Raw genomic sequence first — 20,169 nt, 5'->3', positions numbered from 1 at the left:
GCTTGTGTCCCTATGTCCGTGTTCTCAAAACAAAACAGGATTCATAAAAAGGCAAACAATAAGCAGTCAGATTTTGATTTTCGAACACCTCTATGTGGTCGAAAACAGGCAGATTGAAGTGTTGGTATTACCCAGAAAGCTCCCCACATTCCCTACTTGGCAACAGCGACAGGGAAAAGCAGGGAGGGACTGTCCTAGATATAACACAGACATTGGCAAGTCAAAGAGAGAAACACATCCAGGAGAAAGTGGGATAGCGGGGAAGAGAAGCAGACAGCTGAGGAAGCAGCCAGGGGGGAAAAAAAGAGGAGGGGGCAGACACAAGGACACAGACATGAAGACAGAGGAAATTGTTGCAGAGGCAAGTGGAGAAATTTTTAAAGCAAGGGCAGATGAGAAGAAAGAGGGAAAAGAACAATAAAGAAGTCGTCGCACCATCTGCTCCCACAGAGAGAAACATGTTAGCCATTCAGACGACAGCAGGGAGGCAGCCAGCGATCTGCAGTGAGATACAAACAAACCCCTCCTGAATGGTAAGTGACTGCTACTTCATGGACTGTGTCGGTGTGCGTGCATGTGTTTGTATTTGCTCCAAATACGCCTTCATGAGGGAAAATGCTATTAAAAATGTACTGCATGCTTGGAATTTTTTGGCTCATGACTGGCCTTTTTATGTCTTTCTTTTCTGCATCAAACCTAATCAAGCACCTCAGGGAGCTGCACTGCATTTACAGTCATTACAGTGGCAGTAATCAATGGACTTGGCAATGCGACAGCTGCAAGAGTAACAAGTGTGTATAGAACATAATTCATACCTAAGTGAGACTTTGTGGTGCACATGAAAGCCCTCACAGGTGGCTCAGAGCTTTGATTCTTGTCTCTGTCATCTTCTATGATTTTTATGTCATGTCACTAAAGTCAAGCAAGTGATATTTGTGTTTATGAAGCTTGTGTCCCGCATCCACATCCAGACATGCATTCTCATGCAAAATTTCTACTCTAAATTCTACAATTGTCTCTGCACGTTTAAAACAATATTTTTCTAGTACGTTCTGTCCTTTCCTGCCCACAGCTGCTTCTTTGCAAAGTGTAATCTCCGATTAAATTAAAGAGGAACAAGACTGACTCAGTCACGCTATATGTCATCAGCTCCCAAGCGACATTGCTGGAAGTAATATCTCGCCATCAATTATAGGTCAGATTTACAAATGTGATTGCTGTTGGATCAATATCTTCCTGTAAGTTATAAGTTAAGCTTAAAAATAGGCATTCCTTTGTTTTCTTAACCTTCAGATGCAGGATCATATATATATATATATATATATATATATATATATATATATATATATATATATATATATATATATATATATATATATATATATATATATATATATATAATTTGTAATAATAAAGAAAAGATGATTAAACAATTAATGATGGATAAGAATCTGTGTAATATCTAATATGTTAAACTATAGTTGCACTTTTTTTTTTTTACTTTTTAAATGTTTGCATTCTTATGTGTACAGCTCACTAACAGCTTGCATGTTTTGTGACACTTTATCATCATGTCCCTTAGATAAAAATACTTTTCTTTGTTAAAAACTTTTTTGTGTAAACACATTTTGCTTGGTATAATAATAATTTTCTGCTTATTATTATTATTATTATTATTATTATTATTATTATTATTATTATTATTATTATTATAAGAAACAGCCTCAACATTTCTAGTCGTCCTCCTTTGCAAAAACACAGTGAGCCACGTCTTACAGCATTGTCATCATAACATCTTTGCAGACGTTGTTTGTTTAACAGAGATGTCCGGCTTGTTTGTCTGCATGATTCACTTACGTCTTCACTCTGTCCTCTTCTCCTGGGACATTCTTTACTGTTCTGTCTGAGACTCACTCTGCATTCAAACAGTGGCCTCACATAATTACTAACCTGACTGAATTCTACCAAGGTCACAGCTGGCCATCAATCCTCAAACATTAAAAAAAAAATAGTGGCACACTCATCATACACACACATACGCACGCACGCACACACTAAACTCAAGTATGCCAACATTTGTACCATTTGTACACATGAGATCATCACATCTTGTGCAGAGAGAAGTCTTGTGATAAACACAACCGCACACGCATACTGCCACGTTGAGCCTGGCCAGGTTATTGTATCCTAGCAACAGAGGCAGCCATCGACTGCTCTGGGTTTTTGTGTGTGTGTGTTTTTTTTCCCTGTCCAGCGCAGGAGCAGTGAAGCCAAACCTCCTTCTGCTTTCTCCGTCTGCTCGTGCACTTGTGTTTACTCCACTTCAGCTCTGCCTCTGCTTTTCTCTGTCTCTCATCATCGCATTGACCTTCTCTTTGACTCAGGCAGTCAGAATGAAGAGCCTGCAGATTAAACACATGAGACTTTCGTTTAAGAGGTACTGGGCGAGCTTTTTTCTTATTTTATCGTGTTAAATCTTTAATGTTGTGATCGTTGTAGTGACTGTCTTTGCATTTGCCACAGTCTTATTTATAGCTCTCTAAAGCTCTTTGTGTTTCTTGTCAGAAAGTGGAGGAGATGTTTGTGACACAAATTGATTTTTTTTTAAACACAGGATTTTATCTAACTGTTCTTCTTCTTCTTCTTCTTTTAGAGCAGAGTAAACCATGCCAAGATTTGACCAGCAGGCGATGTCTCTGTCTGGAGAAACAACCACTGTTATTTGTGTTTTGTAAAATATTTGTAGCATACTGAACACTGGTACTGTACTATTTTTTTTTATTCCTGACAAGCTGGATTTGTGAGAACAAAAGATGCACACTCCAGCCTCCATGGTGATGGGGATCGTTTTTGCCCCCTTGGGTTTGGTCCTAGTCTTCACTGCTGCCATCACCCCCCAGTGGAGAGAGGGACAGGCACATTTGGGAATGGCAGGACCGGGAAGTCTGCTCCGGTCAGGAACAAAAAGTCATGGGACCAGGTCCAGTTCAGTGGAGGCACTGATCTTGTTGCGCTCTGATGGACTATGGGAGAGCTGCCTGCAGGTGGAGCGCTCTGACTTGAGGCAGTGCTGGCCTGTGGCTGGTCCGTATCAGAGAGACCCCAGGGTTCGTCTGGCACAGGGTTTGGTGCTAACCTCATTGTTCCTGTGCGGCACTGGCATTGTCCTGGCTTGCATCGGGGTCCGGTGCTGGGCAGATCTCCCTCTAAGAGGTGTAGCAGCCTCAGGAGGACTTCTGGTGGTGACAGCAGGGCTGCTGAGCCTGACTGCGTTAGGGGTTTACACCCACAACCTTAAAAGACTCGGGATGGATCCAAGTCAAAGGATTCATAACCCACGGTACCCACACCTCAACTTGCATCCAGCTGGCTCGCTTTACTTTGGGTGGCTGGGTTCGTGTCTACAGGTGTTGGGAGGCGCCGCTTTGCTTTTCAGTTTCAAACGACCACGATGCCCAACCTGCCCATCTAGGCATGAGCTGTCTGTGTCTCCCTGCCACTCATGTCCAGAAATGACCAACAAGCCTGACATGGATGTATATGAAGTTAGTTGTTAGAAGCTTGTCCAACATTTTAAACTTTAAGAAAGCGTGGACAGAAAAGAGAAAAAAAATAGCATTAAGGGCACTTTCTAAACCCATTTTTATCTTTTCAGTGTGTAGCTTATGTAATGAAAAGTCATAAATTCATAAATGACTGTGGACTACCAGACATTGCTGCTTAGTAATGAACTGTCATGCAGGTTTAAACATAATGGATGTAGCTCTCCTTTAACACAGGAACAAACATGATCTGGGGGTGTAAATAAAAACAAATGGATGAATGTCACGTTAGAAAAAGATTCAACATCACGCTGCCTTTAAATGCAACATGTGGTGAAATACGATTGAAGTATTGCTTTGTGTTGCCTTTACGTTGTAGCCATGCATTTGTACTGTTAAGAAGAAAATTGTCTGAACAGAACTGTGAATCATAGATGATGCCAGCAGAAGCCTAAAAAAATAGCTTAAATTCTTAAGGTCATCACACTCGGTTTCATCTGTATTAAGCTGGTTGTTAACAGAAAAAAAAGCTTTACATTTATATGTGATATCCTGTTTTGTTGATGAATTTGCTGCTCTTGAGCACAGGAGGAGCTTTCACTGGGTAACATTATATTTCTGGAATAAGATGAGCACTATGAATATTAAAGAAGGCGTCACAGGAGGATATACAAAAGGGTATTTTCTATTCCTTGCAAATGACTGGTTTGTGTTGTCATTTTGTGCTCATATTTGTTGCACTAAATAAAAAACTATTTATCACAATCTGTTGCATTTATTTATTTATTACTTTTCAGATTAGGTAGGTTATGCTGCAATGAAGAAAAACGAAATCAGGAAATAGGAGCACATGCAATTCACTTATGAAGATAACTTTGGAAGCTAAATACATTTACATGTTTAATATGGAAATAAATTCACATTATTTGTCTTAAGACGAGGCCGAGAGCCAGAGTGATCATCTCACATGTTGTACGGCAGACAAGTTCACTGCATTTAAACCAAGCAACATTATGTGAATAGATGTTAGATGTGAATGTTGCCTGGAGCCACGTGGAGAGATCGCAATCCGATGTGAGAATAACCAATTCAATCGCTTCAGCTGGCAACAAACAACCTCAGGAGAGGAGAGAAATTCACATCATGGTTGAGAACGCAGGTATTTGAGACCTGCTCGCACAGAACAAGTAGCTCATAAATAAACATTTTATCTACTTAGTAGTAAACGTCAGTGGACGGCTTAAAAGAGGTCTCAGACACAGAGGAGGGTGTAATTCATGCACTGAAGACAGACACACACATTTAGAAACTAGAGATGGACCGATCCGATATTACGTATCGGTATCGGTCCGATACTGACCTAAATTACTGGATCGGATATCGGAGAAAAATAAAAAATGTAATCCGATCCATTAAATATCACGAAAGCACCTCACAAAACTTGCAACACGCCGTAACTCACCTCAGAACGTTAGCACGTCGGAGCAGTATGCATCACGTGATAGAGCGGCTGTGGTCTGGATAGCATTTGGAGCTTCGCTAGCAACCCGGCATTTCATCTCCGACAAAGTTATCCCCGAGAGAAGTAAAGCAAGTGTGTAAGTCCATCTCTGAATGTTTGTAAAGGATTCCTGCGTTAAGCTTAACAAGCGATATATGGAGCGACTGCCTCTTCTTGCTGCTACTTCAATCGTGAAACTGCTTAACGATCAGCTGATCGGCTTTTCTGTCGCGAGTCCGTGTCTCTAGTTTGCTTTTGGCCCACTTTGCACCAGAAAGAGGAAACCAGCGGCTGAACAACAGCAGCACGTTTAAGCTTGATCAGCTGTTGTTAGAATGTATTTAATATTACTTTCTACTCATAGCTGACGCTGGTAACTGTGCAGGGGCGGATCTAGCAAAGTTTAGCCAGGGGGGCCGATAGGGCATTAACAGGGAAAAGGGGGCACAAAGACACACTTTTCTTTCTTATTCTCATTTAAAATGTCGAGCTTTTAATAAATAATTATCTGACACCCAAAGTTTTAATTTGATGTAAAAGGAATAGAAGTCAATTACTGTATATAGTGACTATTAAGTCTAATATATATACCCTAGTAAGCTATAGTACTTTTTCCTTTGGGAAGGTACCATCTGTGCAGTCTGCAATTTTGTTGAAGAAAGATGTTGAATCTATTTAATATTTCTTGAAAAATAATTGATTTCTGTGCATTTTTTTTCACACTGCATCAAATTAAGGTTGATTACGTCGATTAAGCATCATGAGGTGGAGCGTGAGGGGTGGTTCCCTATTTTTTATTTATTTATTTTTGTTGTTGCTGGGAGTTGGAACCCTATTAGTTAGGTTGCTTAATATTTACGCTAAGTACTCTTTAAAATACCAGAATAGGGAGGATGGTGTAGGTTTAAGTTTATTAGATTGATCAGTATTGCTGAACTATGAAAAAAATTTTTTGCATACAGGTATAACAGAATAGCTTTAGTGTAGTTGTTGTTTTAAACTTGAGTATGAACTTGCAGACTTGCAAAATGCAGCAAGATATTTTAAAAAACACTTTTGTTGATTAAAAAAACACTATCGGATTCATATCGGTATCGGCAGATATCCAAATTTATGATATCGGTATCGGTATCGGACATAAAAAAGTGGTATCGTGCCATCTCTATTAGAAACACAGACACACTACTTTACCAAGTCTGGGCAGTTATCTCCCACTCAGTTGCGGGAAATCACAAAACATCATAACACTCTTCAGTGATCGTTACACTCTCTTTTTTTTAATTGAGCAAGTGAAGGTTACAGTATAAAGCAGCAGGGTCGCATGGGATGTCTTAGTATTCAGGAAGACATCATCTGTCTTAGTGCATTTACAGCAGATCCAGGCAAAAGGTAATCGAGAAACTCGGCTGTCACGCAGCTGTTCTTTATTCTCCTAGGATCCAGGACCCGGTGTCCAAATTTTGGGTTGTCTAGACCACAATACTAAATTTTGCTCTACAAGGGCTGGATATCCACTTACGAGGACATTATACTGCCACTGTTCTACTGAAATTGAAAACGAGTGACCTCATAGGTGCATATCAGGCCCTTGAAGAGCAAAATCAGATAAAAAGATATTTCTTTGTTTTTACATTCAACAGGTCTCAATCAGCCCAAATAGCAAAGAGAAATTAAAAATGCATGCCATGAAAGAGTTCAGGTCTTAGGAGGTTTAAGTTCATTAAATATATAATTTTTGGTGAAAGGTTCTCATTAAGGTCATGAAGGGAGTTTGAAAAGGACTTACCCAGACGAGCAATAGCAGTGTTTCTGGAGTAAAAGTTGTGTACAAAATTATTCACATGGACCTTTATTAAGGTAATGTCAATAAACAAATACATAGAGTATTTATAGTAAAACTGTACATACATATCACATTGCAAAAGGTACAACTTATATCACAAGTTCCAAGCAAAGTCATACTTGATGGTATTTTTAACCACAGAAGAAGAAGAATGATAATTTTAAAATTATATAAATATATACCAAACTGAGACTGTGACACTTGGTAATTTCATGTTCTCTTTGCTGTTGTAAACTTGTCATTTATCGAAATTTGTTTCCTAAACAAAAAGACAAACAAGTATGATTTAAAAATGTTTGATTTTGTGGCCATTTTTAATACAACTTTTAACTGCTCCCAATGAAAAAAACTGTCTGCGCTGTCTCATATTGTTGCATGAAGAAAAGCTTTCATTTGTCTAACATTATTAACTGTTATTAAACAGAGCAACTTTGAACTGGTGTGGCTTTAAATGAAGAAGTAGCTCTCTGAAGTGTCTCCACTTTGTGCCATTTCACTCAGCTGTTTGTTTATTGAATCCTGGAGCGAGCCGAGAGAGAGTTCTAATACTGGGCTGCTGTCTGTGCTCGGAGACGCTTGTGACATCTCCAGAAGAACGTCAGATGGCTCTGCATCGACTAACTGCTCCCCATCGCTAAGGCTTAGTCTATATGCGCCTTCTGCCTCTGCGGCGGCTGTTTCCTTGGCAACAGTTTCTAGGGCAACCTCCTCAGTGGGCGTGTCCTGCTCAGGTGCATGGTCCCCTGCTTTGGAGGCCTTGAGCGAGACCAGTTTCTTGATTTCCTTGAACAGCTCCTCGTTGTTCTCCTTCCACTGACGGTACTTTGAAGGTGTCAGATCGGAGTCGCCCAGGATCTTGTTGATCTGCTGCAACTCCGCTTCTTTGGCCTGTGGAGAAAAAGCATTTCCAGTCAGCGACCATGCAGATGAATTTTAATATCACCCTCTGACCATTTGAACACAAAAACCTTTCTGAGCAAGACAGTTTCTTGATATAGTTTCATTCATGCCTCATTTCATAAAACTTGCACAAACACTCTACTTAACTGAGGAGTCTCTGTATGCGCATATATGCAATGTTCTTTTCCTATATTTAGATTTCTGCAGTGAATATTTGCATAGCCAACGCATAAGTGGCCAACACTGCTATGTCTCAGTTACCTTGCGGTTATGTGGACAGTTTTACATGAAGTGCCAGCCACAATAGAAATAAATAGAATGATGGGACTTTTTTCCCCTCCTGGGTTCCCACTCTTTAATTTAAAAACTGAAACAACAGCAGGAGATGAACATGAGATGTGTAGTTACATTTCCAGGAAAGTGCACATCAGGGTATGGCGTAGGGTTTCAGAGAGGTTTGCAGTTACAATCTACCTACGGCACAGACTTACTAGAAGTATAAATCACCTGTGATACTGAGCAAGAACAGTATTGAATTTGAAGGTGTTTGGATGAGACTTTCTCATTTCACAATATGTGAGGAGTTTAAGGAATATCTGTCATATATACACCATCCATCACCGCCGAGTGAATTTCAAGCTGTGGGAAACAGTGCGTTGCAGTTTTAAATAGGAGTGGTTTTACCCATGTCTTCCATGTTCCCTACGGCCAAAGCGAGTTACTAATAAAAGCTGAGTTTTTAATTTTGTTATATAGCTCCTGCCAGAGCAACTTTCGATAATTAAGATGCTTGGTTAATTCACCAGCTGAGCCATTTGTCATGCACTCAGTGATAAATGTACCTGCTACTGTCACGGCTGCAGCAGCAGTCGTGTGGTGTTTTTTTTAGAAAGGACCCAAAATGTGGGCACTGGCTGTGATGCGAAGGAGCTTTATTTTGGAAGGTGAAAACAACAAAAGCGAGAACAGAACTAAAGATAAACCTAAACTGGGAAAACTAGAAACAAACAAAACCTGAAACCATAACTCACGGAATGACACGCAGGGAAAAACACCGAGATTCCCCAAATAACACAGACAGAGCGACAATGAACACGGGTGAAACCACACTATATAAACACACAAGGGGAGGACACAGCTGAACCTAGACATGAGAGACACAGACCTTCAAAGTAAAACAGGAAATTTACAAACTGTTTTACAAACACAAACTCAGGAACACGAACAGAGCACTAGGGGAGGACATGGATAGATATAACAAAACACTAAACACAAGAACCAAAACTCTAAGCATTAACAAAGACACATCAAGAAATCAAAGATCAATAATACAAAACAGAAAACACTGGGTCACTGACCCAGGACCATCGCAGCTTTGTGTATCAGTTGCTGGAGTTAATGCTGAATCGCATGGGTTTCCATGCAGACACAAGGAAAGGTAAGACTGGATAAGACCTTTCCTCACCTTTAGAGTGCTTTGCAGAGCTCGGAGCGTGAGTGCCTTTTCATTGATGACGGGATTTTTGTTGCGCCGAATGAATGACTTCCTGAAGTGGTCGTGCGTGAACGGCTGCTCGTGGCCGATCAGAGAAACTCCCCCTTCCTTTAGATTGTTTAGCATCATGCCCATCTCATCTACCTGACCAGGTTCTAACAGAAGGGAGGAAACACACAGGAAAAAAACACAGTCACACAGTTGTTGTGAACCATCTATCCAAAACAGGATTAAAGGTAAGTAAACAACACAATTAATCTTATTTACTCTCTCAGAGAATATTAAAACTTAATGAGTCTTAAAATATTAACACTCATTACGCTGTGATTAAAGACATTTTTTATTACTGAGAGAACAAGAGAGAGGCAGTGTGACATAACAAATACCTGTTCCTTTGCTGCCCTCTGTTGTAGGTCTAGGTAATGGTGCCCTGTTCTTACCCTTGGGGAGAGGTAGGGTGCTGGACTGTACCTTCTGAGAAAGATAATCAAGACAAATATGAAATGAATGTAATCTGGATGTGTATGTGCATGCTTTAATGATTATTTGTGCAATATATAACTCTCTTACCGAGCTAACCTTGTTTTTCCTGCGGGTTGAAGGAGATGATTCGCTCTCTGATTCAGTTTCACTGTAACACTCTGTTTATAAATGAACACAGCTGTCAATGTAATGCCATTACCTAAAATGTGAAGCATCAGGACTGCCATTTGTAAATGGGCAAAGCTACAGTAATTAACAATAATGCTCTGTGTTACTAGATAATTATGAGACTACAATTTGCTCTTATTTTTTATGGTGAAAATATCATTATATCTACCATTTATTTGCTCAAGCAGGACACATCACGATGCATTATTGCTAATGCCGTAGGAAATATATGGGAAAACATGAATTGTATTGTGCACATACAATTAAGTGATTTAGAGTAAAAATTTAAAAGCATAAGAGAAATGTTTCCACACCTTCCTCATTATCTGGGCCTTTGTTGAACTTCTTGTGCTTCTGTATGGCTGTAATCAGACAGTTGATCCATCTGATGAAAAAAAAGGGGATAAGCTATGTCACCAATATTCATACACATTTACCTAAACACTTTATTATTAAGTACTGTACTGGTCTGTGTCCAGGTTCACAGCACTCACAACTGGCCTCCAACAGTCACCTGATCTCAATTCAATAAAGCACCTTTGGGATGTAAAAGGTAAAAGGGAGTCCAGCTTGATACTTGCAGCATCTATCTAATAAAGTGTCTAGTGAGAGTATGTTGAGGATAACATCTTTAAACAATGCATAACAGTCTCACTAGAGAAGCCTGAAAAAAGCAACCAGCAGGGGGCAGTGAACACCACCACCTGTTACAACTTTACCACCTCTAACATAGACTGTTAGCAAAAGGAATGAATAACTGCATTGTGTTCGAGCTAGTGCCCGACACAACCAGCCGATTGTGACATTGTTATATCATTATACAGTATGAACTTACTTGCTCATGTCATTGACATTGTCCGCAGCGAAAATAAAGTTCTGAAATTTCGGGTGGCACATTTGGAATACGCTGGTAGGGAGAAAACAGAAAGAAGGAGCGGGGGTGTCACAAAAATGAAGACCTAAATATGCAGAACATGTGCATACATAATATAATTGCTGTTTTAAACCATGGCTTTCCATTATGGCACCATTATGTGACTCATCACTGGGTTCACTCTTACTATTTTCTCTTGTGCTCTCCGGCGCTTTCTATGCCATAGCTGGATATATTGAGAAACCCCTCTGCCTTCTCCTCCTGAAATACAATTGAAGAAAATTAGACATACTGACAATTAGATGAATGCAAAATATTTTGATAGTTAATAATGCATGTGGCACTAACTCAGATAGATCATGTGCTTTAGGTATTATATGAACTAACAGCGATGATGACCTTTTTCTTGATTTTTTGCTCACCTGTTGACTCTTGTACCAGTAAATGTGAGGCCCATTGAGCACGAACCAGAACCGTTGCCACTTCTGTGCAATGAAGACACTGCTCTCCTTTCTTTTCTTCCAGAGCCAACCATCGCAGTCGGGGTGACTCAAGTCACGGCAGGACACACGACGCCGGCTCATAGCCGTCGTCTTTCCTGAAAGACAAATAAGGAAGAGAAGGGAGATAATGATCATGATAAGTGAACTAAATTTTTGGGTATTTCTTGGGGTTTTTTGGACTTTTGCGATGTCTCCAGTATTAGATCCTTTTAAAACCATTCCAGGAAATATAAAAGCACAGAAAATTTACGATTTAATATTTAAGTCGAAGCAGTTTTTATTTGGGGGGAATTCGACTTGATCTTTCTTTGCAATTCCAAGCACTCAATTCATGTTATTCTTTACTGCTACATTATTGCCACAGCAACTGAACCCTCCTAATCTCTGTATCACACAGCTGAGTTGTCTTAGTATCATCCATAAAGCTTCCAACAAACTCACATCGCTTCTCACATTTGACACTGTGTTACACTGTGTTACACAGTTCACTAACTGCTTAACCCGTACATACTGTTCCCATCGGGTTTTCCAGTAACCTTTGCAGGACAAGTTTCAGGCACTCTACAGGTTTTCAGTGGAATAAAACATCCTCAGTCAGGATTTTTTTGTTAAAGAATCATTATATTTTACCTCTTGTTTCTGTTTAGGCATGTATTTCTTGGCTATTTATCTCTTCTTTCCTTTGCAATGCTTTATTTTCATTGTTTTTCTTTAGTCTTAGTTGTGTTTTGGACATGCTTATCATTCTGTGACCATTTCATGTGGCACAAAATGGCAACAACAGTTGCCTCGAGCCACTTTATATTGTGAGCTTAAGAAACTATAATAATAATAGAGAGAAAAACACAGTAATTAGATGGCCCTTTGTTAGCAGTGGAAAGGAAAAACTCCTTTTTAACAGGCAGAAACCTGGCACAACCAGTCCATCTGCCACGCCTGGTGAGGGAGATTTGCTGTGCTCCTGGTCTTACAGACACTCTTCTATAAGCCACAGCTTACAGAGGAGTTATCAGTTCGGGGCTGATTTTGTCATTACAAAAACACTTCAGTGTTTTGTTTATTTTATTGTCCTGTGATAAAGAAAATCGTACCTTTAGTGGAGGTCTTCTTACCATCCTTGTTCCCCTGAAAAGATAATCAGACAGCGATCACTCAGTGTTTAAAAGCTTACTTTAATTAAATCACCATTAATTGCCTGGATTGTAACAAAAACAATTGTTAGTGAATGTTCTCAATTTCCCCTCACCGTGTGTCCCACCATATCAGGGCAGGAACTGATGCTAGCTCTGTCCTGTTTGGTTCTTACAGGCGAGGGCGAGCGGTCTCTCAGGCGATTTAGTGAAAGCCTTGAACCTGTCAAGCTCTCTGACCCTGCTGGGAAACAGAATGAAGTTTCTAAATAAACCCACATCTTTGCACCTCAGTTACATTGTGGTTTCTGTGCAGAAGGTCAAATGATAGTGAAACTATTACAGTGTGGCATGCCGCGATAATACACTTTGTGTGTTGTAATCAACAGTTTAAAATCCTTCTGAAAAGAAAAACACAAAGTAACTAAAATATAATCAGTTATAAGAAAAGATAAAATCTTGCAAATTTGTCTTACCTGGTGCCAAAAGCGCCCCCTGTCGGCTTTGATATGAAGTGAGGCTCAGATTTTCCTCAAGCTCCTTGACTGAGGATATTTCAGATTCTTCCTGTCCCATGGGCTGCTGTTGCACCTCTGGCCCCTGAACAGCTCGTCTGTAACAAAATATATAGAAATATCAGTCAAAACACTTGGGTTCCACTGATGCAGCATCTGGTATTATAAAATTAAAAGTCCAAATGAAAAGAAACATTGAGCAAAGAATGAGCAGCGAGGAAATTACATAAACATGTTGCAAAAATACAGATTTTTATCTTACTTTATATTCACAGTTGCCACATGTGGCTGATATAAAGTGAAACCTCTAGCTGGAAAACACTAACAGCACATTACAAAACTACAAGTCCTTAAAAAGAGTAATTTAAAGTGATAAAATATGACTTTACTTGCCAGTTTCTCCCTTTTTTCTTAAAATGTAGCTGTTGTATATTAGAATGTGTCAGAATTATTTACAACCACAAGGCACCATCACCGCCCACTCCATCCATTTGCTAGAGTCCGCCTGCTCTTCATCAGCTCTCGCTGTCCCTGTTTGCCTCTTCATCACTCTTTTCCTCCCGTCTACTAATTTTTCCCTGCATTTTTTAAATCTTTCTCCTCATCTCTTCCTTTTAACTCATTTCCAGTCAGTCGTGTGTTGCGAGTGCGCAGTGGAATTTGTGGCATTTGCAGTGTGACCTCATGGGAAACCTGCCGGGTGCTGGCAGATGAACAAGGTCAAAAGGGTTTCAGGGATGTTCAGCTCTACTGAGTAAATGCTGTGTAACCAGATCAGTATTCAACTTCTCATGCATGTATGCAAACAAAGTGATTGACAATTTTTTTTAAAAAGCAAAAAAGAATATTTAAATTCAGAAAATATTAGACAATTGGCAAAAAAAAATATTTTTTTTAAATCAGTTTTAGACGTCTGTCTACAATTTTGCATATTTTATTCAATTTTGCATTGTTTGCATTCTTGTTTATGTATTTTTTTAATCTTTCATTCTTATTCTCAGGCATTTAGGCGATGTAATGATACCTTTCTTAAAGCATTCTCACTTTTTGGATTGCTAAATATGGCCAAACTATTTGTGGATTGTGCCTCGGGTGTATGCACAAAACCTTTTCTTTCCATAGACAAAAATCGAGATGTTAATGTTTAAACCATGTTTTCATGTACATCACGTCTGAAAACAAAAGTTTGGATTCTTTATCCTTTTGGGGCCCAGTTGCGGGACATTACATTTGACTTACTACTCCTTAATAAAGTATTTTAAACTTTGTTGAGCAGTGGTGACTTTATTGTGTTATTGGGTTAAGGTTTTACAATGTGGTGACCCAGAAAGATCAAACGTTGTTAAGCTGAATAAAACACAATGAAAGCAGGAAAAAACAAAATCGCAATGTTTTTGGTGAGAAAATAATGCGACTAAAAAACAAAACGCAACAAAAACAATGCTGAAGGAAAAAGAGCCACCCGTCTGGGAGCCATTGTTATGCTGCTGACTAATGTTACAGCAATTCTTCTAAGCGATTCCTTTTTAATGTTTACTGAGGGGGCAAATGCACGTGTTCTAAATTGGGGGGTAGAAAGGTTTATATTTCAGATGGGATTCCATGCATCCCCTCAGAAATCTACATCTATTATTCTAACTTTAAATGGAGCTTGGATTTCTTCTTGATGTTTATTTTAGAGACAAACCCAGGTGCTGCTGTATGGTTTAGAATATTAAACACAAGTAGCAGTTCCATCTTATTAAAGGACAAGCAAATGAATGCCCTCAACTGAAAGACAAGGACCTGACAGATGCTGCCACTCTCTTGAGTAATGAATGCCGTGGACCCTCTTGATCGTCCTTTTCTTCTTCCTCCTCTGACTTCTCCTCCTTGTCCTCTTCTTTCTGAAAACACAACAGCGTGTGAGTGTGCAGGTTGAACTGTCTGCATCTAGGGGTCGGTGGAGGGTTAAGAAGCTGGATGTCACGGTAGACTCTAATTGCAACCTTCTCCTAGGCTCTGCCATCTGTGTGCTCTGTGGCTTAGCAGACAAGACGGCAACGCAAACAAACACACACACACACACACAGACACCGCGTGCACACAACTCTACACACACAGCCGGCGAAGTTCTTGGAAGAAAAGCAGGGCATCTTCTGAGGACAATATGGAGTTTATACACTCAGCTGATTCACATCTTTTAAATGTTTTTCTCATCCTATGCCGCCAGCTAGATCTGAGATTAGCACGGTGATGGTCACGAGGGGGGTGTGAAATGCTCACAGTGCGTGCGTGCATGCGTGCGCGTTTGTATCAGATGCAGTGTGTAATTCAGGGTGTTGTTCAAAGACAAACAACAGTTGGCATGGTGACTACTGAGAGTGCGCAAGTGTTTATGGAAATAGATCCCAAATGAGGTTAAACGGAAATCAAAGAGGGGATTCTCATAAAAGAATCCCCCTGATATAAAACAATCAGGTTTCTAAGAGAGGATTTGATGCTCAACTCTCACCCCTGGATGTAATTATCCTAAAATGAACACAGACAGCAGACGCTTGAAAGCAGAATATTGCTGCCTTTGAGGTTTCTTCTGTTTAGCTTCACAAATGATTAAAAGTATGAGCATGACAGAGAGGAGAAAAATGTAATTCAAAAATGTTCTAGTCACCGTGAGGGCGTAAAATGTGTCGTATTAAATGCTGGCATCCAGTCATTATAGATAACCTTTTCTAAGCTTCTGAGAAGATTTGCTACAAAAATGGAGATTTCCCCCATGATATATCTATAGTGTATCTGCCATCAATTTCACAGCTTTAATTTTGAGACTACGTGAGGAGAATTAAATCATGACATTTTGTGGGGTTGAGCAAACAAATGGCAGGGTCAGACACATTCTCCCTGCTGGAAATACTCTTGTGTCATTTAGGTGAAGTTAGAGCCTGGGTAGAGCGTACAGCTGGCAGGACACGGTGACACTCACTGGCTGTGCATTCACAGGACAATTACCTTCTCTTTTCTCGCAGAGGCTCAATCAGACCTCACACAGACTTTGTACCAGAGAGCTTGCAGGGTAAAGACCATTAAAAATATTAGATCCAACTGAGCTGGACATTTGTGTTCTCACATACAGCTCCCGCAGATGTCTAGAGACGTTCAGGGCCACTGTGTGAGTGTGAAAGTAGCTTGAGACGCCATTGTTATAGATTCTGAAGTGTTATTCACAGGCCTTAGCATAATTTTCCTGTGAAGTCTGTTTTCCAAATTATGTGGAAAGTACAAGTATTGTATAATATATAAAAAGGTAAATACATTGGGGCTTTTTTTTTAATTCACTGACTATTTTGAAGAAAGTTTGTACAGTTTGTGGAGTGAAGAAGTGAGTGGAGGAGGATTTTAATGAGCCCGGACCTGTGTAGAGATGAGCGGGGCTGAGTTGTTGCGTTGCACTGATCCAGGGATCTTCTTCAAGACGAGAGTCACCCCACTGGGATTCTCACGCAGCTTCTTCACAAGGTTAACTCTGCTCCAGCCCACCTGAGGCAGCAACACCGGTGGTTATTTCACCGTGAAGGTTATTGTATAAGACACTCAGACTTTGCAGGAGGAGAACTGTCTCAGACTAACAGGACCACACACACACACACACACACACACACACACACACACACACACACACACACACACACACACACACACACACACACATATTTATAGTGCAGAGCATTAGGCCCTTAAGTGCTGTATGTACGGTATCACTCACCACTATTTGATCATTGACTTGGATCACTTCATCTCCAGCCAAGACCTTCACGTAGGCATCAGTAGAGGGCTGAAGAAACAGAGAAAATCAACACAATCAACACATCTATATTTGGGTTTAAACAAACCAGATATAGATTTCAGCAATTACACGATTTGTTTTTCACAGACAGCGGCATAAATTTGTAATTGGCACTTAAAGTAGTTTGTTTTATTATGTTTTCTTGTTGTGTGATTTTATTCAGCCTTTGTGAGTCGGGAATAGGGAGAGTTCTGTTCTTTGTTTGGATGTTAGATTAGATACAGTATAGTATTATATTATATTCTGTACTATATTATTATAGTATATATATTATACAGGTGCAGCGACACATTGTGCATTTCTATTAATACTTGTACTTTTATTACATATTCCCCTATCCCCCTCCCACTTATATATGTATACTTATATATATACATGTACACCACATATAACATAATAACTTTAAAAAACACATATAAAAATGCCGAACCCATCTAATTTATATATATGTATATATACATATATACATATATATACATATTATAATGCAAAAGTCTTAAGGTTTACAATTCTTCAACACAACCTGAACTCTTGTAATTTCTTTAAGCAGTCTTCTTGAAGGACATTCAAAGCTCATCTTTAGATGTTTGCATGTTTTAGTTAACTTTTCACCAATTATTTTGTGAACTTAAAAAAATAAAAATTAATAATAAAAAAATTAAAATAAAATAATAATAAAGAGGTGCTATCTTTACTTTTAGTACTTGTTTATCTTGTAAAAAAATCGCTGATGAAACTTTGACGGACCTGTTTATTGAGACTATTGAGAGTCAACTTCTTTCAAAAGTTTTAGTTTTTATTAGAATATCTGTACTAACTCAGACTAAACTGTGCGTCCTGCATATGTGCCTCCATGCAATAAAAGGCTAAAACGAATATCGAAATTAATAAAAACTCAACAAAAACTAAACATTTTCAAGCAATAAAAACTGAACTGAAACAAGCAACGCAACTCTGGAAACTAACTCAAAGTGGAATAATAAAAACTAATTAGAAACTACAAAACCATTATAGCTCTGATACACAATCACAGTTGACCTGTTCACCTTATCTCTTTCTCCATAAATTTCTAACTTGCATTTATCACTCCATAAAACCGTTGATACTGATGTTCAGTCCAACTCTTGTGTATTGTGGTTTACTGTAACGTTGAAAGACCTTCAGAAAACCAGGAGAACCATTGATCAAAACCACTTAATTAGTCTGGCTCCTTTGGAAGCTATCTATAAAGTACATCATCTATGTTTATCCTGTAATGTGTATTCAAGTAACCAGACAGAAGTTGTGTTTATGGCTTCCTATCCTGGTACATTTAATTCAATATGATGTTATCAGTTTGTGAGGAATATTTCAACAAATTTCCATAAAATAATGTTTAAGGGTCAAACAACTAGACAGAAATCTCAATATATGGACACTCCAATAAATTAAATGCATACAGCATCATATCTGTGCAAAAATCAAGCATTGCTGACTATGACTGAATAAAACTATAAATATTGTTTGTGACTGCATTCATAATATAGCAAATTTGGGACTGAATTCGACATCAGACAGTCTGCTGATATTGTGAAGGTCGATATTGTGATTATAAGCCAAGGCCCTGTCTGTGCAAGGCAGTGCATGGATCCTTCCCACATTCATGCAGTTTATCTGTATTTGTGGACAGTGGCCATATCTCTTATTAGCTGTCAGCCACAGCAATGTTACAAGTAGCAGGGGAGCCTTTGAGGTTGACATCATGGAAAAATAACATCTTCATCTTTCTGCCCCTCTCCTCCTCATCCTTTCACAAGCCCTTCTTATTTTCACTCATAAACACTCCCTCATACATTTTATAAGCTCCCGATACAAAGGATCTTTGGCTTTCTCAGAAATTCGTTCATCTGCGGCGCATCCATTAGATGATTTCATTTTTCTCAGAGAAGCTTTTATCCACATCAAAAGCCAAATGGTTACAAAGTAAAGCTAATGAAGTCCACTATTGTAATGTAATGCACCACATGTACCAGATCTCCCTGTTGTTGCCTCCAGTTTCCCGCTCAGCTACAGCCGGTGTTTAACTGAATATCTGACACACATAGGAAAATCCTGTGAGTCACAATGTGTTATAAACTTGTTTACATCCAGTCTTACTTATGGTTGGAACAAGCAGCCTTGTAGAGATTTAAAAATAAACAGTATGCCAGTATTTGCAGCACGAGGACTGATATTGGTGTCAGTTTCGGCGACAGCGAAGCAAGGAAAGATAAGCCAGCAGCTAAAAATAATACCTCACACAAAGTACTTCCAAGGGGATTTCTGCCTGGTAGAGAACTAATGTTTCCACAAGAAATCGATGAAAATCTTAATTTTATACTTTAACTGTGCAGATGAGAGGATAGCCTGATTTAGATTCTGCATGTGACTTTAAAAAGGAAAAAGAGGATGGTGTAGTTTTATGAAATCAGATAAAAGTTTCTTTTTTAGAAGAATCAAAAACAAGAAACCAAATGATGCTCGTGTTTTATTTTTGCTTTTCACAATTGGAAATATACTTCCAGTTCCTTCTAGATAAGAAACTCAGACAGACTTGTGCTATTCTGTCCTAAGCAGAACAAAACCTTCTGATAGAAGAAGTGTAAATGAGTATGAAAGTGTCAGCTCCTGCAAAAATATCTGGCAGAGCTCAGCATAACACGACGCTATCATAATGATCCTTTTAAAGCAATAAATCCCATCTGCTATATTTTCCTGCACTTGTAGCCAATCAGTGAGTACACATATACATGAGTACATGTTAACAGAGCTGGTTAAGAAATATAGAGGCACTGTAAAGAATCTGCACGGGGCTCTTGTAAAGAGACAAACTGTTGACAGGTTAGTTTGAAGTTCACGATAAGTGGCTTGCTTACGAGCACTTGTGAGGCAGCGATGGTTAACAGTGTGTGGTTTGATGGCTGAGTCAACAATGAGGAAAGAAAAATAAAGGCGAGAGTCTGACCTCAGCGGCAGTTCCAGTCACGTAGTGGTTGCTGGAGTTGGTGGATGTTATCTCGATGCCCTGAAAGAAAGCAAAAAAAAGGAAAAATGTTACGTACTTTTCCGAGTGATAAATTTATGAACTTTGCCACACAGAATGTTAATTTTGCACATCGCTGAATCAGAATGATTCACCGTAATGGACAGATAAATTTACTGCGTCTTCTTGCCGTCATTATCAGATTATGTACATAAAGATATTGGTGTCAGCCTCCACCTGTCATCTTGCTGTGACTGATCATTTTAATATAATGGGCGTATGGGGAGACAAATAATTGCATTCCAGAAAGCCCTGATCACATAATAAATACTTATCACGACAGAAACTGTGGAAACATGAATGGAGTTGATCCATTTTTGACTAAAAAGCT

The 20,169-nt window shown here is 39.2% G+C and overlaps 2 protein-coding genes across 11 annotated transcripts in view; one reads left to right on the top strand and one right to left on the bottom strand.

The window, feature by feature from the left end:
* Positions 1-281: 281 nt before the first annotated feature.
* Positions 282-4,307, top strand: cldn23l (claudin 23-like). 5 transcript variants are annotated; one of them, XM_086275562.1, is made up of 4 exons: positions 282-533; positions 706-791; positions 2,255-2,437; positions 2,654-4,307. In XM_086275562.1, the coding sequence occupies exon 4, from the start codon at positions 2,814-2,816 to the stop codon at positions 3,555-3,557; it is 744 nt and encodes a 247-aa protein (XP_086131688.1). In that variant the 5' UTR covers positions 282-533; positions 706-791; positions 2,255-2,437; positions 2,654-2,813; the 3' UTR covers positions 3,558-4,307. The 5 variants fall into 5 exon arrangements, with proteins under 5 accessions (XP_086131688.1, XP_086131691.1, XP_086131690.1 ...); XM_086275565.1 differs by lacking the exon at positions 706-791 and having other exon boundaries at positions 2,385-2,437; XM_086275564.1 differs by lacking the exon at positions 706-791.
* A 1,732-nt stretch (positions 4,308-6,039) lies between these two features.
* Positions 6,040-20,169, bottom strand: part of cnksr1 (connector enhancer of kinase suppressor of Ras 1) — a 30,001-nt gene continuing 15,871 nt past the window's right edge. For 3 of the 6 annotated variants that reach the window (XM_086275552.1, XM_086275551.1, XM_086275550.1), the window contains 15 exons: positions 19,761-19,820; positions 16,697-16,765; positions 16,345-16,470; positions 14,740-14,840; positions 12,916-13,052; positions 12,556-12,683; positions 12,401-12,434; positions 11,229-11,404; positions 10,994-11,067; positions 10,768-10,839; positions 10,247-10,317; positions 9,852-9,922; positions 9,668-9,755; positions 9,252-9,436; positions 6,043-7,774 (listed from right to left, as the gene is read on the bottom strand). In XM_086275552.1, coding sequence (XP_086131678.1) covers positions 7,334-7,774; positions 9,252-9,436; positions 9,668-9,755; positions 9,852-9,922; positions 10,247-10,317; positions 10,768-10,839; positions 10,994-11,067; positions 11,229-11,404; positions 12,401-12,434; positions 12,556-12,683; positions 12,916-13,052; positions 14,740-14,840; positions 16,345-16,470; positions 16,697-16,765; positions 19,761-19,820 — 1,833 coding nt within the window. In that variant the 3' untranslated portion in view covers positions 6,043-7,333. Of the gene's footprint in view, positions 7,775-9,251; positions 9,437-9,667; positions 9,756-9,851; positions 9,923-10,246; positions 10,318-10,767; positions 10,840-10,993; positions 11,068-11,228; positions 11,405-12,400; positions 12,435-12,555; positions 12,684-12,915; positions 13,053-14,739; positions 14,841-16,344; positions 16,471-16,696; positions 16,766-19,760; positions 19,821-20,169 lie in introns of all 6 variants that reach the window. The other 3 variants (XM_086275555.1, XM_086275554.1, XM_086275553.1) reach the window with 3 other exon arrangements.

Source organism: Aulonocara sp. 'chitande type north' Nkhata Bay, linkage group LG19 (genome assembly GCF_057382095.1).
Source record: "Aulonocara sp. 'chitande type north' Nkhata Bay isolate Kocher_YH1m ecotype deep benthic linkage group LG19, A_spYH_male_GT1.1, whole genome shotgun sequence".
Taxonomy (NCBI): domain Eukaryota; kingdom Metazoa; phylum Chordata; class Actinopteri; order Cichliformes; family Cichlidae; genus Aulonocara; species Aulonocara sp. 'chitande type north' Nkhata Bay.
This window is presented reverse-complemented; position numbering and strand designations above follow the sequence as displayed.

What these genes read in the sequence shown, in the direction of transcription:
- cldn23l (XM_086275565.1), top strand. Translation starts at nt 2,814, where the DNA reads ATGCACACTCCAGCCTCCATGGTGATGGGGATCGTTTTTGCCCCCTTG.